Source organism: Muscardinus avellanarius (assembly GCF_963383645.1).
Source record: "Muscardinus avellanarius genome assembly, chromosome: 16".
In the NCBI taxonomy this organism is placed as follows: domain Eukaryota; kingdom Metazoa; phylum Chordata; class Mammalia; order Rodentia; family Gliridae; genus Muscardinus; species Muscardinus avellanarius.
The window spans coordinates 19816826-19833165 of NC_137802.1; the positions used below are offsets into that span (position 1 = coordinate 19816826).

At 42.2% G+C, this 16340-nt stretch overlaps 1 protein-coding gene across 2 annotated transcripts in view; it reads left to right on the forward strand.

The window, feature by feature from the left end:
- Positions 1-16340, forward strand: part of ANKFY1 (ankyrin repeat and FYVE domain containing 1) — a gene marked incomplete at its 3' end in the record, with an annotated part of 82467 nt that overhangs the window by 35465 nt on the left and 30662 nt on the right. For both annotated transcript variants that reach the window (XM_080713276.1, XM_080713277.1), the window contains exons 7-10: positions 1725-1929; positions 2720-2788; positions 3466-3665; positions 14003-14100. In XM_080713276.1, the coding sequence (XP_080569402.1) occupies positions 1725-1929; positions 2720-2788; positions 3466-3665; positions 14003-14100 (572 nt within the window). The remainder of the gene's footprint in view (positions 1-1724; positions 1930-2719; positions 2789-3465; positions 3666-14002; positions 14101-16340) is intronic.

The following is a 16340-nucleotide window of genomic DNA, read 5'->3' on the forward strand; positions in this document are numbered from 1 at the left end:
GCTCAGTACCAATAAATAAAAAAAAGAAAACTTTATATTTGGATCTTATTAAGTAAATCTGTCCTAAATTTAAATCTTTTAAGAAGGCTTAAGTTATAAAATAAGAATTTATTATGCCTTCTCTCTCTATCCAACCATTTATAGTTAACCTATATTTGTATTCATATTTTTGTGCACAGCATTATCCTGTTTATCTTTTGTGCACATGGTATATATACATTTTTAAAAGAATGGGAGAATATTTAAAAGAAGAATAAAATAGTTAAATAGAAAGGGTGGTAAGAGAGTCTCAAGTTCTCTGAAACAATTGATCAGAAATAGAGCCATTGTGTTAAAATAGCATCTATTAGCACAAACAAGCCATTTTCTTCTAAACATTTCCTCACTTTTTTTTTTTTTGTGGTACTGGGGGTAGAACCTAGGGGATTTCTACTCCGGGCTACACTCCCATACCTATTTTTTTATATTTTATTTGGAAACGGGGTCTCACTAAGTTGCTGAGAGCCTCACTAAGTAGCTGAGGCTGGCTTCAAACTTGTGCGATCCTCCTGTCTCAGCCTCCCAAGCACTGGGATTACAAGCGTGCACCACCATGCTCGGCTTCTCAGGGTCTGTTTTTGTAAGACCATGATAGACATGATAATATATAGGTATAGATAACTATTTTTTTTAACACACACACACACACACACACACACACACACACACACACACACACACACATTTTGCGGTACTGGGGATGGAACCCAGGGGCATTTGACTTCTGAGCTATACTCCTAGCCCAGTTTTTTATTCTTTATTTTGAAACAGGATCTCACTGAATTGTAAAGGGCCTCACTAAGTAAGTAGCTGAGGCTGTCTTTAAACTACAGTCCTCCTGTCTCAGCCTCCCAAATCCTGGGATTACAAGCAGTGTGTGCACAACCACACCTGGCAGATAATTCCTTTTTTAATAGGGGCTAGTAGGGCATGGTGTTACATGATTGAATAAAAAATAGGGCTGGCAGAGGATCACGGTTTGTGGACAGACAGCCTCAGCTACTTAGCAGGCCTTTCGCAACTCAGTGAGACCCTGTTTCAAAAAAATTAAAAGATAAGCCGGGCTTGGTGGCGCCTGCTTGTAATTCCAGTACTTAGGTGGCTGAGACAGGAGGATCGCATAGGTTCGAATCCATCCTCAGCTACTTAGTGAGGCTCTCAGCAACTTAGTGAGACCCTGTTTCCAAATAAAATATAAAATAGATCTGGGAGTGTAGCCTGGAGGTAGAAGGCCCCTGGATTTCATCCCCAGCACCACACACACACACACACACACACACACACACACACACACAAAAGGAAAAAAATGCCGCACGCTTGTAATCCCAGCATTTGGGAGGCTGTGACAGGAGGATAGCACAGGTTTGAAGCCAGCCTCAGCCTCAGCTATTTAGTGAAGCTCTCAGCCACTTAGCGAGACCCTATTTCCTAGTCTGCAAAAAAAAAAAAAAAGAAAAGAAAAGAAAAAATATTAGACATAGAAGCCTTTTGAACTAGAGTGTATAACTCCGTAGTCTCAATGATGAGTATCCATTTCTAGGTATCCCAAGAGATTCCTTCATACACACTCAACTGTCCTCCTCTTTTGGTGTTACCAACTGGTACCTTTTGAGGAAGCATTGGCTAGAATGGCTTGCCCTGAGTGTTGTCATATGCTACTGTGTCTTTTGTTGTTTCTTTTCAAGGAGATCTCTTTTCCTCCACTTTCCTCATTAAGAATGGGGCTCTTGTCAATGCTGCCACGTTAGGTGCCCAAGAGACACCATTGCACCTTGTGGCATTGTACAGCTCAAAGAAGCACTCAGCAGATGTAATGTCTGAGATGGCACAGATTGCAGAGGCCCTCCTACAGGCTGGAGCCAATCCCAACATGCAGGACAGCAAGGGCAGGTGAGTTGGGGAGCTGAGAGACTGTCTTTAGCACTAATCCTAGAAGGATATTTTTATGGTGGTACATAATTGGCATACAGGGTCTTGGGCATTATTCAGTCTAATTTTTATTGAAGCCACAAACATTTGTTTTCCATGCAAATGAGTGTCATGACTTAGGATCAAAGGTGTTTGGAGAAAACATTTCCATTCTGGCAAACTAAAGTCTTTGAATATGTAAGCAATTTCTATCATCTTTCTATTATCTTTATATTGGAAGGAACCAGAGTGGTCATCTAGCCGGGTGTGGTGGCACATCCTTGTAATCCCCTTGGGAGGCTGGGACAGAAGGATCGCAGGTTTGTGGCCAGCCTCAGCTACTTAGTGAGCCCCTGTTTCAAAAATAAAGAATTAAAAATAGAGCAAGAGATATGGCTTAGAGGTAGAATGTCTCACTACGTAGCTGAGGCTGTCGGTGAATCGCAATCCTTCTGTCTCAGCCTCTCAAAAGCTGGGATTACAAGCATGAGCCACCATGCCCAGCTTCTGTTGTTGTTGTTTTTATTACTGGGGGTGGAACCCAAGGGCATTCTACCTCTGAGCTACACCTCCTGACCTACTTTTTTAAAATCTTGAAACTGGCTTCAAACATACGATCCTATTTCAGTCGCCCATATATTGGGATTTATAGAAACAGCAAATGCCTGTAATCCAATTTCAAGTCTACCAAGGATTCTAGTCACTTCCTGCTATATAAGTAGTTCTGACAAGGGTCTGTCCTGAATTGACACCTCTTCTTTTTATTCTGCAGGACCCCTTTACACCTGTCCATCACAGCCAGGAATGAATATGTGTTCAATCAACTCCTGCAGTGTAAACAGTACGTAGGGTGACATGGAGAAACAAAAAAGCAGTTGTGAGGGTGGGATTGTGAGTGAGAAATTTTTTTGAAATGTCTTTTAGTGTTCTAAATTTTTTTGTGTGTGGTACTGGCGGGGGGGGGGGGGACCCAGGGGCCTTCTGCTTCTGGGCTACAACCCCTAGGCCTATTTTTTATTTTTTATTTGAAAATAGGGTCTCACTAAGTTGTGGAGGGCCTAAGTAGCTGAGACTGGTCATGAACCTGTGATCCTCTTGTCTCAGCCTCTGAAAGTACTGGGATTACAAGCATGCTCCACCACACCCGGGCAGTATTCTAAATCTTAAGAAGTAAAAGTGAAAGAAAAATTTGTTATTGAAAAAGTATAGAGAGAAAACCAGGCATGATGATGCATGCTTGTTATCCTAGCATTTGGGAGGCTGAGAGAGGAGGATTTTGGTTTGTGGCCAGCTTCAGCTACTTAGGCCCTTTGCAACTCAGTGAGACCCTGTTACAAATAATAAAAACTAGGGTTGAGGGAGTAGCTCAAAGGTAGAATGCCTCTGGGTTCCATCCCCAGTAACACACACACACACACACACACACACACACACACACACGGTATATAGAGAAAGACTATTGGCAGTACATCATATTTGAAGATTTTATTTGCTGTTCACATTGTTTCTATCTTTCAGATTAGATTTAGAACTGAAAGACCACGAGGGCAGCACAGCTCTGTGGCTTGCTGTACAGCACATCACTGTATCTTCAGACCAGTCTGTAAACCCCTTTGAAGACCTCCCTGTGGTAAATGGGACTTCATTTGATGAAAATAGCTTTGCAGCCAGACTCATTCAGCGTGGCAGCAACACTGACGCACCTGATACCATGACAGGTAAAGAATAACAGCTCCCTGGGAGATGATGTGGTACTGGGGTTCCTGGAAGGCCTTCTACCTCCAGGCTACACTCCCAGACCTATTTTATACTTTTTTATTTTTGGAAACAGGGTCTCTTAAGTCAGTACAGCTGGCTTCGAACCTGTCTTTGCCTCCCAAGTGTGGGGATGACAAGTGTGCCCCGCCACGCCCGGGCTTTATGCTTAATTTTAAATGTAAATAAAGTTTACATTGTAAATTTTTAATATCTTATGCTTCAAACAATATAACCAGATATCTAGTTAAATTGATTTTTTTTGTTTGTTTGTTTCTTGGCAGTGGGGCATTGCACTTGCAATTTGTACTTTGCCACTGAGCTACATCCCAGCTCCAGTTAAATCTTTTTTGTTGTTGTTGTTGTTGTTTTATTGTGGGTCTGGGGGTGGATCTCAGGGGGCACTTGACCTCTGAGCTATAGCCCTTGCCCTATTTTTAGCCTTTATTTTTTTGAAACAGGGTCTCACTAAGTTACGGAGGGCATCCCTAAGTAGCTGAGGCTGTCCACGACTTGTGATCCTCCAGTCTCAGCCTCCCAAATGCTGGGATTACAAGTGTGCGCCACTACGCCTGGCTTCAATTAAATCTTTTAAGCAGAAACGTGTGTGTGTGTGTGTGTGTGTGTGTGTGTGTGTGTGTGTGTGTCACTGCGGATGAAACTCAGGGGCATGCTACCTCTGAGCTACACTCCCAGCCCTATATTTATTCTTTATTTTGAAATAGAGTCTCACTAAGTTTTTGAGGCTGGCTGTGAACCTGTGATCCTTCTGCCTCAGCCTCTCAAGTACTGAGATTACAAACGTGCGGCACCATGCCTGGCACTGGGGATAAAACCCAGAGGCAATCACTATTGAGCTACATCTCCTGACTCTCTGTGTGTGTGTGTGTGTGTGTGTGTGTGTGTGTGTGTGTGTGTGTGTGTGTTGCAGTACTGGGGATTGAACCCTGAGGCATTTTACTTCTGAGCTATACCCTCCAGCCCTATTTTTTTTTTTAATTCTTTATTTTTAAAATTTTTAAAATTTATTTTGTGGTACTGCGGATTGAACCCAGGGGCTTTCTACCTCTAAGGTATACTCCCAGACCTATTTTATATTTTATTTAGAAACAGGGTCTCACTGAGTTGCTGAGAGCCTCACTAAGTAGCTGAGGCTGGCTTGGAACCTGCAATCCTCCTATCTTAGCCTCCTAAGTACTGGGATTACAAGCGCGCATTACCACGCCCAGCTTAATACTTTGTTATGAAACAGGGTCTAAGTTGTGGAGGGCCTCACTAATTAGCTGAGTTTGTCTGTGAACCTGTGATCCTCCTGTCTCAGCCTCCCAAGTATTGGGAATGCAAGTGTGGGCCACCATGCCCAGCTTCCTTCTGACTTTCTTAAATTTTATTTTATTTTACTTGTGTGTGTATGGTACTGGGAATAGAACCCAGGACCATTCTACCTCTAAGCTACACCCCAACCCTATTCTTTTTTTTAATTCTTTATTTTGGAAAAGCGTTTCACTAAGTTGTGGAGGGCCTAAGTAGCCACAACCGAGAACCTGTGATCTTCCTGTCTCAGCCTCCCAAATGCTGAGATCACAAGTGTGTGCCACCACACCCAGCTTTAAATTTTTACTTTTGAGAGAGGGTTTAGCTAAGATTTTCAGGCTAATCTTAAGGTTGTAGTCTTCCTACATCAGTCTACCAAGTATTTGGGATTATACACATGATTATGCCTAACACAGTAGTTGGTTTCTTCCTTTTTTTTTTTTTTTTTTTGCGGGCCTGGTCATGGAACCCAGGGCATTCGACCTCCAAACTACACCCCTGCCCTATTTTTATTCTTTATTATGAGACAGGGTCTCACTAAGTTGTGGAGGGCCACAATCCTCTGGTCTCAGCTTCTTGAATGTGGGGATTACAAGCATGCGCCACCACACCCGGCAGCTCCTTCCTTCCTTCCTCCCTTCCTTCCTTCCTTCCTTCCTTCCTTCCTTCCTTCCTTCCTTCCTTCCTTCCTTCCTTCCTTTTTTGCGGTTCTGGGATTGGAACCCAGAGGCATTCGACCTCCAAGCTACACCCCCTGCCCAATTTTTTTTTTTTTTAATTCTTTATTTTGAAACACGGTCTCACTGAGTTGTGGAGGGCCTCACTTAGTAGCTGAGGCTTTCCCCAAATCACGATCCTCCAGTCTCAGCCTCCCGAATGATGGGATTACAAACAAATGATGGGATTACAAGCATGCGCCACCACGCCCAGCTAGCTGCTTTCTTATATCTTCATCTTTTTTTAGTTTTTTTTATATGATGTTGGTTAATGTGTATGAAGAAAATATATTTTCACATAGATAATTACAGAAGTGAGTCATATTTTTTATTTTATTTATTTATTTGTGGTACTGGGGTGGATCCTAGGGACTTTCCTACCTCTGGGCTATACTCCCAGACCAATTTTGTACTCTATTTGGAAATAAGGTCTGACTAAGTTGCTGAGAGCCTCACTAAGTAACTGAGGCTGGCTTTGAACCCGTGCGATCCTCCTGTCTCAGCCTCCCAAGCGCTGGGAATACAAGTGTGAACCACCATGCCTGGCTTCAAAGGGAGTTTTATTTTACTTGATTTTACTTTTGTGTGGTACTGAGAGTGGAACCCAGGGACTTTTCTTCCTCTAGGCTATACTCCCAGACCTATTTTATATTTTATTTGGAAATAGGGTATCATTAAGTTGTTGAGAGCCTAAGTAGCTGAGACTGGCTTGGAACCTGTGCAATCCTCCTATCTCAGCCTTCTAAGCACTGGGATTACAAGCATGAGCCACCACACCCGGCTGGGAGTTATATTTTAAACATCAATACTTTGTTATATTAAAATCTATGGTTGCCAGGTATGGTGGTGCACACGTGTAATCCCAGCATTTGGGAGGCTGAGACCGGAGGAACTGCAGACAGCCTCAGCTACTTAGGCCCTCTGCAACTTAGTGACACCCTGTTTCAAAATAAGTAATATAGGGCAAGTGATGTAGCTTGGAGGTTGAATGCCTCTGGGTTCCATCTCCAGACCTCCCCTCCCCCAAAAAATTCCATGGCTCATTTGATCTTTCTTTTCTTTTTTTTTTTTTTCCCCAAACAGGATCTCACTACGTTACTAAAGGATTCGCTTAGTTTTTTAGGCTGTCCTTGAGCCTGCAATTATCTGTCTCAGGCCCCCAAATACTGGGGTTATAGGAGTTGCCACCATGCCCAGCCCTATTTATGCTTTGAATGGATCTTTTTTTCACACATGAAGTTAATATAGCATGCCTAGTCAGTGAGAAAATATTGGCTCACTGAGTTATGTATATGTCCCATGTGTTTATATATTTTAGAATTATTGTTATATATTTACTTTTTTGTTTGTACTGGGGATTGAACCAGGAGCATTCTACCTCCAAGCTATACCCCCAGCTCTATAGTTTATTTTTACTTGGAAATAGGGGGTTCACTGGGTTGATGAGATTCTTGCTATCTGCTGAGGTTGTCCTTGATCCTGCCTGTGATCCTCCTGTCTCTTTTTCCCAACACCTGGCTTATATTTTAGAATTTTGTTTATTACTATTACCACTGATCTCATCATAAAAGTCTTTAAGGATTGAGAAAGTATTAAATTTAGGATTGTAAAAATAGAGTTTTTCAAGCCGGGCGTGGTGGTGCACACTTGTAATCCCAGCATTTTCGGAGGCTGAGACAGGAGGATTGCAGGTTCACGGCCAGCGTCAGCTACTAAGTGAGGCCTCTACAACTTAATGATATCCTGTTTCACAATAAAGAATAAAATATAGGGCTGGGGTGTAGCTTGGGGGTAGAATGCCCTTGGGTTTAATCCCTGGTGCCGCAAAAAAAAAAAAAAAAAAAAAAAAAAAAAGAAAGAAAAAAAAAGAAAAAAGAAAAGAAAAAAAATGAGAGAGAGAGAGAGAGAGAGAAAATGTCATCCAGAGGTGGTGGCGTACACCTGCAATTCTAGTACTTGGGAGGCTGAGACGGGACGACTGCAGGTTCAATGAGAACTTCAGCATCTTAGCAAGACCCTCAGCAAGCTTGAGAGACTGTTTCAAAACAAAAAATGAAAGGTGTAGCTCTGTGGTAGAATGCCCCTGGGTTCAATTTTTAGTACTTAAAGAGGGAGAGAGAGGGAAGAGAGGACGGGGGAAGAGAGGAGGAGAGAGAGAATATGTCTATTAAACAATTATGTATTAATCAGTCATTCTTAACCCATGGAACTGAGGGTTGAACCCCAGAGGTCCTCAGCTATATTTTATTTTATTTGGAAGCAGAACTCGCTGCATTCCTGAGGCTGTCCTCAAAACCGTGATCCTCTTGTTGCAGCTTCACAAGTACTGGGGTTGTAGGCATGTGCTACCTGCTTCAGTCATCCTTTTGATTGAAAATGCTGTTCCATGAGAAAAGCTGCTACTTAAACTCACAACTTGATACCAGAAGTATTTTTCCTCCAGACAGCTGGTATGTAGCAAAAGTAGCTTTAGAGCCAGGCATGATCACACATGCCTGTCATCCCAGTATGTGGGAGGCTGAAACAGGAGGACTCCAGACTCAAGGCCTCAGCAGTTTAGTCGTGGCCTTCTGCAACTTTGTGAGATCTTGTTTCAAACATTAAAATACTGAGGCTCTCAGCAACTTAGTGAGACCCTGTTTCCAAATAAAATATAAAATGGGTCTGGGAGTGTAGCCCGGAGGTAGAAAGCTCCTGGGTCCATCCCAGAACTACAGGAAAAAAAAAAGTTAACTATATGTGACCATTATTTGGAAACAGGGTCTCACTAAGTAGCTGAGGCTGGCTTCGAACCTGTGTGATCCTCCTGTCTCAGCCTCCTAAGCGCGGGGATTACAAGTGTACTCCACCACGTCCGGTGGGGCATTCTATCTCCTAGCCATACCCCCAGCTCTATTGTATTTTTATTTTTTATTTTTACTTATTTATTTTTTGCAGTGCTGGGGATGGAACCCAGGAGCATTCTACCTCTGAGCTCAACCCCCAGCCCTATTTTTTATTCTTTATTTTGAAGCAGGGTCTCAGGTTTTTTTTTTTTTTTTTTTTGGTGGTACTGGGGTTCCTGGAAGCCCTTCTTCCTCCGGGCTACATTCCCAGACCTATTTTATATTTTTGAAACAGGGTCTCTTACGCCAGCGCCGCTGACTTCGAACCTGCATGATCCTCCTGTCTCTGCCTCCCAAGCGCGGGGATTACAAGCGTGCGCCACCATGCCCGGCAGGGTCTCAGGTTTATAAGAGTCTCACTACTTGCTGAGACTATCCTCTAACCTGTGATCCTCCTGTCATATGAGTGGCTAAAAATAATAATTTTTTTGTTTCTTGTTACCTGGGATGCAACCCAAGGGCATTCTGACTCCAGGCTATACCCCCAGACCTATTTTTTATTCTATTTTCTTTTCCAGTACTGAGAATGAAACTCAGGGGCGTTCTGCCTCTGGGTGACACCCCCAGCCCTATTTTTCATTCTTTATTTTGAAATAGGGTCTCACTGAGTTGCAATGTGCCCCACTAAGTTGCTGAGGCTGTCCTCAAACTGTGATCCTCCTGTCTCAGCCTCCCCAATGCTAGGATTACAAGCATGGGCAACCACACCTGGCTATAATTAACTTTAGAGTTCAAGGAGTTGGAAGTATAACTCAGAGATAGAGAACTACCTGTTTAGCATAGATGAGGCCGTAGGTTCAAGTGAGGCCAAGGGTTTAATTACCCCTCCCCCACAAAAAATAAACGTCAAATTAATTACCATTCTTGGTGTCATAAAGCTAAAGGCAGTAGTACTACAGGACAAAGACTTCAGAAAGAATTAACTGTACGTGTTTCTAGAGTGAATACTTCTGCAAATGTGATTTTTACTAAGCCTTAATTTATAAAGGTGTATTGATTTTTGGCCATAATTTTACTGATTTTTAATTTAATAGTGACATACGGATTAGTTTTTTAATTTTAATTTTTTATTTTTTTCAGTATTGGATTGAATTTAAGAGTGTTCTACCTCTGAGCTACATCCACAGCCCATTTTATTTTTGGTTTATTTATTTGTGTGTGTGTGTAGTGCTGGGGATTGAACCCAGAGACATTCTACCTCTGAGCTACACCCCCAGCTCTATTTTATTTTTTATTTGGAACCAGGGTCTTACTGTGTTGTGGAGGGCCTCAGGCTGACTCGAACTTGCAATCCTTCTGTTTCTGTCTCCCAAGTACTGGGATTACAATAAATTAGGCATTTGCCACCATGCCTGGGGTCCTGGGGATGGGACCTCCAAGGGCTTTCTACCTCTGAGCTCTACTCCCAGCCCTTTTATATTTTTATTTGGAAAAAGGGTCTCACTAAGCTACTAAAGCTGTCCTTGATCCTGGGATCTTGTCACCCTCCGAAGCACTGGGATTATAAACGTGCAGCAACATGAGGGCCTAGCCTTTTAATTTTATTTTTAGGCAGGGTCTAGTTAAGTTGCTGAGGTTGGCATCAAAGTTGCAGTCCTCCTGCCTTAGCCTCCCAAGTAACTGAAATTCCAGTCATGCACTGCCACACCAGGCTGGTTTTTGGTATTTAAGACCAGAAGCTTACACTCTTACAGAACAAGTTTTTATGAAATTTGGACATGATTTTGAATACATATATGTTTATGCTGGAGGTTGAACCCAAGATGCATTTCTATCTCTGAACTATGCCCCCAACCCTATTTTTATTTTTTTATTTTGAAACAGGGTTTCACTAAGTTGTGAAGGGCCTTGCTAAGTAACTTAGGCCTGCTGCGAACCCAGATCCTCCTGTTTCAGCCTCCCAAGTACTGGGATTAGAAGTGTGCTTGTATTCAAGCATTCCAGTTTTTTGGTACTGGGGATGGAACCCAGGGGCACTCTACCTCCAAGCTACACCCCCAGCCCTATTTTTTTATTCTTTATTTTGAAACAGGGTCTCTCTGAGTTGCAAAGAGCCTCACTAAGTAGCTGAGACTGCCTGCGAACCGCGATCTTCAGGTGTCAGCCTCCCGAATGCTGGGATTACAAGCATGCGCCAACACGCCCAACTTGAATACATATTTTTAAATTATAGCATATAGCCTCTTCTATGTGCATTGAATCCAAGTTGTTCATTATATTGTTCAAATCTTACATGTCTTTATTCATATTTGGACTACTTGATCTCCATCTTTTTTTTTTTTTTTTTTTTTGGTACTGGGGGTGAAGCCCAGGGGCTTTTCTACTTCTGGGCTATACTCCCAGACCTATTTTATACTTTATTTGCAAACAGGGTCTCACTAAGTTGTTGAGAGCCTCACTCAGTAGCTCAGGATGGCTTCGAACTTATGCAATCCTCCTGTCTCAGCCTCCCAAGCGCTGGGATTACAAGCGCGTGCCACCACGCCTGGCTCTTTTCTTTTTGTTTCTTTTTTTCTGCTCAGGCCTCACTCATACAAGGCAAGTGCTCTGCCATTGAGCTATATCTCCAATCCCTGATCTATCAGTTTCATATATATATATATATATATATATATATATATATATATATATATATATGTTTGCTAATCTTTCCATTTTAGATTATATACTTGAGTTTTAATTGTTTAATGTGTACAGGATCAAAATTGTTGGGGTTTTTTGTTTGTTTTTACTTATTTTGTTAATGGCACTGGAGATTGAACTCAGGGGCATTCTACCTCTAGAATACACCCTGAGCCTATTTTTATGATTTATTTTGAAGCAAGGTCTCACCAAGTTTTGGAGGGCCTCAGTAAGTAGCTGAGGCTGGCTGCAAACCTTCAATCCTCCTATCTCAGCCTCCCAAGTACTGGGATTACAAGTACATCCTGCCCATTTTTTATTTTACATGTAGTGACCTTAGTTTACCGTTTTTCAAAAATTCAGTAATGTTTTAGCAATCATAAGTTATCTTTGTTCTTTAGGGAGGTATATAATTTGAGAGATGTCGACAGAAAATTACTACAAAAATGAAAATGAGCTCTGACTAGGAGTCTGTATTAGGTTGATTATCAACTAGAGGTGGAATTTTCTCTGTGGAAAGAGGAAAAATAGTATGAACAAAGTAGTCCTTTGATCCATTTCTTTACCTCATTTGCAGTCCTGGATTTTCAAATAGCATAGCTATCTATAGGCTAGGTATGTTGGTCCATGCCTGTAATTGCAGTATTTGGGAGGCTCAGATTGGAGGATCTTCGGTTCAGAGCCAGCCTCAGCAACTCAGACTTTTAGCAACCTAGTGAACCCTGTTTTAAAGCCAAAAGAAAGGAAAGAAAGGGCTGGGAGAGTAGCTTGGAGGTAGAATGCCTACGGAGTCAGTCCCCAGTACCAAAAAAAAATTACATAGCTATAGAACATGGGATTTTATGTTCATTTGGGGATATGGATTTATCCCCAAATTCTTTTAGACTTGAGAAATACTGTTCTGGGTTTAAAACCACTTTTTTTTTTTTTTTTTTTTTTTTTTTTTTTTGCGTGTCTAGGGATGGAACCTTGGGGCATCCTACCTCTGATCTATACCCCCTGCCCTACTTTTTATTCTTTACTTTGAAACCAGGTCTCACTGAGTTGTAGAAGGCCTCACTAAGTAGCTGAGGCTGTTTATGAACCGCGATTCTCCAGTCTCAGCCTCCCGAATGCTGGGATAACAAGCATGCACAACCATGTCCGGCTCTAAAACCACTTTTAAGGGAAAAAAAGTTTTGCATTCTCATTAAGATTTTTACTTAGCAGCTGGGCGGGTGTGCATGTTTGTAATCCTAGTACTCAGGAGGTTGAGACAGGAGGATCACACAGGTATGAAGCTAGCCTTCGTACCAAGGCTCTCAGCAATTTAGGGAGACCCTCTTTCCAAATAAAATATAAAATAGGCCTGGGAGTGTAGCCTGGAGGTAGAAAGACCCTGGGTTCCATTTCCTGTACTACCACACACACACACACACACACACACACACACACACACACACAGATTTTTATTTTTTTTTTCAATTAAATTTTTTTTTTTTTTTTTTTTTTTTTTTTTTTTTTGCCGGGTGTGGTGGCGCACGTTTGTAATCCCAGCATTTGGGAGGCTGAGACCAGAGGATCGCGGTTCGAGGACAGCCTCAGCTACTTAGTGAGGCCCTCCGCAACTCAGTGAGACCTGGTTTCAAAATAAAGAATAAACAATTGGGCAGGGGGTGTAGCTCGGAGGTCAAATGCCCCTGGGTTCCATCCCCAGACCTGCAAAAAAAAAAAAAAAAAAAAAAAAAAAAAAATTTTTTTTTTTTGTGATACTGGGGTTCCTGGAAGCCCTTCTACCTCTGGGCTACACTCCTAGACCTACTTTTTATATTTTTATTTGGAAACAGGGTCTCTTAAGCCAGCATGGCTGGCTTCGAACCTGCGCGATCCTCCTGCCTCCGCCTCCCATGCGTGGAGATTACAAGCATGTGCCACCACGCCTGACGCTCAAGCAAAGATTTTTTTTTTTTGGTGGTACTGGGGGTGGAACTCAGAGGCTCTCTACCTTTAGGCTATACTCCCAGACCTATTTTATACTTTATTTGGAAACAGGGTCTCACTAAGTTGCTGAGAGCCTGAGTAGCTGAGGCTGGCTTCGAACCTGCGCGATCCTCCTGTCTCCGCCTCCCATGCGTGGAGATTACAAGCGTGCGCCACCACGCCCGGCACTCACGCAAAGATTTTTACTTAGCAAAAGTGACAGTGCTGAGCAAAATGATTCTAAGCCATAAACAAGCAGTTTAAGGCCCTAAGAATAAAACTGAAGAATCTAAGTGGCAATTTTTGGCAGAACATTTTTATTTGGTTCAATAGTTCTCAGCAGGTACAATTTCCACCCTCCTCCACACCTTGCCTCAGAGTATTTGACAATATCTATAGACATTTTTGGTTGTCTCACGTTCAGACATTTAATGGATAGAAGCCAGGGATATTCCTAACATCATACAATGTGCAGGACAGCCCACACAACAAAGAATTATTCAAATGTTAGTACCACTGTGGTGAGACCTTGCTGTAACCCATCTCCAGCAAAGAGATAGAACTTACTTCTGGTCCTTGGCAGTGGCTGGTGAGGAATTGAGAAGAACGGGTGCTCCAGCCAGGATCTTTCCTAGTCTCTGTGTCCCCATATAGACAGTGACTATGGGAACTTAAAACCTACTGTCTAGCGTGGACTGGTCGGCAGTATGGTGGTGATGAGGAAGGGCAGGGCGCAGTGTGCGGTGTTGAACTTGACCCCAGGTATATGCAATCAGAAGGATGACTGTACCTATTTTCTTCTAGGAAATTGTTTACTACAGCGGGCAGCTGGAGCTGGAAATGAGGCAGCAGCTCTTTTCCTGGCAACCAATGGTGCCCACGTTAACCACAGAAACAAGTGGGTAAGTGAGGAGATGGACAGGAGGAGTGGGCTCTGAAAGAAATGGCAGTGGTAGGCATGTAAAAACAATGAAATCAATTCATTTCCAGTTTTTATGAAAATGCATGCATATGTTAAAAACCCGAGTAAAATGGATTCCTTCACCTATCTTCAAATATTAGTTAATTAATTCAGCAACTGATTTTTTTCTTCCCTGTTTTTGTACTCCTGGGGATTGAATCTTGGGGTATTCTTCTGAGCTGCTTTTTTTTTTTTAACTTTGAAACATGGTCTTGCTAGGTTGTAGAGGGCCTCGATAAATTGCTAAGGCTGATCGAGAAGCTGTGATCCTCTTGTCTCAGGCTCCTGAGTTCTGGGATTAGAGATGTGTGCCACTGTACCTGGCTAACAACTAATTCTTATGTATTTGTTGCATATATCAGAACCTGAACCTCTCTATTAGTTTAATAGAGATTGATTAGCAAGTATGTACACAAAAAACTACCATAACATCCATTTTTCTTTTTTTTTTTTTTTTGCAGTACTGTGCACTGAACCCAGGGCCATTCTACCTCTGAGCTACACTCTCAGCCCTATTTTTTATTCTTTAATATAAAACAGGGGTCTCACTGAATTGTGGAGGGCCTCACTAAGTAGCTGAGGCTTGCTGTTGAACCCATGATCCTCCTGTCTCAGCCGTCCTAGTACTGGGATTACAAGCTTGCATCACCACACCTGGCAGCATCTTAATTTCATAATACTTTGCATTTGCTGGAGTTCTTCAGTGTGATTGCTCATTAATTTTATATCTCAGGCTAACAAGGCAGACTGTACAGTAATCCCTCCGTATCTACAATTTTACTTATAGCAGATTCTATTAACCATGATCAACTGTAGTCCAAAAATAATAAATGAAAAGTTTCAAGTGGGGAGTGGTGGCGCATGCTTGTAATCCCAACATTCGGCAAGCTGAGACCGTAGGATCGCGGTTCGCAGACAGCCACAGCTACTTAGTGAGGCCCTAGCAACTCAGTGAGACCCTGTTTGAAAATAAAGAATAAAAAATAGGAAAGGGGGTGTGGGGGTGTAGCTTGGAGGTGAATGCCCCTGGGTTCCATCCCCAGACCTGCAAAAAAAAGAAAAGTTTCAGAAATAATTCAGTTAGGTGTGTGTGTGTGTGTGTGTGTGTGTGTTTTGCTGGAGATTAAACCCAAGGGTGTTCTACCACTGAGACACATACAACTTTCACATTATTATTATTATTATTATTTATTTTGAAACAAGATTACTGCATGCTAGTCTCAAACCTAAAATCTTCCTCTTTTAGCCTCCCAAGTACTGGGATTACAGGAAAGTGCTACCATGCCCAGTTAATTCATAAAGTTTTTTTGGTGTGTGGTACTAAGGATTGAACTAGCGCACGCTACCTCTGAGCTATACCTTCAGCCTTTTTTTTTTTAAATTTTGAAACAGGGTCTCGCCAAGTTGCAGTGGACCTCATGAGGTTGCTGAGTCTGGCCATGAATGGCTTAATTCATGTTTTAAATTGTGCACCATTCTAAGTAGGAGAGTGATCCCAGCATGGTGACACAGGCTTGTAATCCTCGTACCTGGGAGGCTGAGACCCGAGGATCGCAGGCTCAAACCCAGCCTTACCTACTTAATTAGTGAGGCCCTTAACTTAGTGAGACCCTCTTTCAAAATAAAGAATAAGCCGGGTATGGTGGTGCATGCTTATAATCCCAGCATTGGGGAGGCTGAGACCCGAGGATCACGGTTCGCATACAACCTCAGCTACTTAGTGAGGTTCTCTGCAACTTAGAGCCTGTTTCAAAATAAGGAATAAAATATAGGGCTGGGGGTGTAGCTCAGAGGTAGAACCCCACTGGGTTCAATTCCCAGTACTGCTTAAAAAAAAAACAAAAAACAAAAAAACAACAACAAACAAAAAACAAAACAAAACAAAAAAAAAACGGAGTATAATGAAATCTTGCAGTGTCCTGTTTCCCCCTGCCCAGAATGTGAATCTTTACCTTGTCTAGTATATCCATGAAATTTGTGCTACCTGCCCCTTAGTCACTTGGTATCTCAGCTATCACATTAGCTATTACAGTGTGAAGGGCTTTGTTCAAGTCATTCTTAATAACGTGCTGTGGTACAGTGCCTACATCATTCATTCATTCATCTCATTTCACCTTGTCACACAGGTACCATCTCACATCCCAAGAAAAAGGGTGAATCTAGGACTGTGTGTGTGTGTGT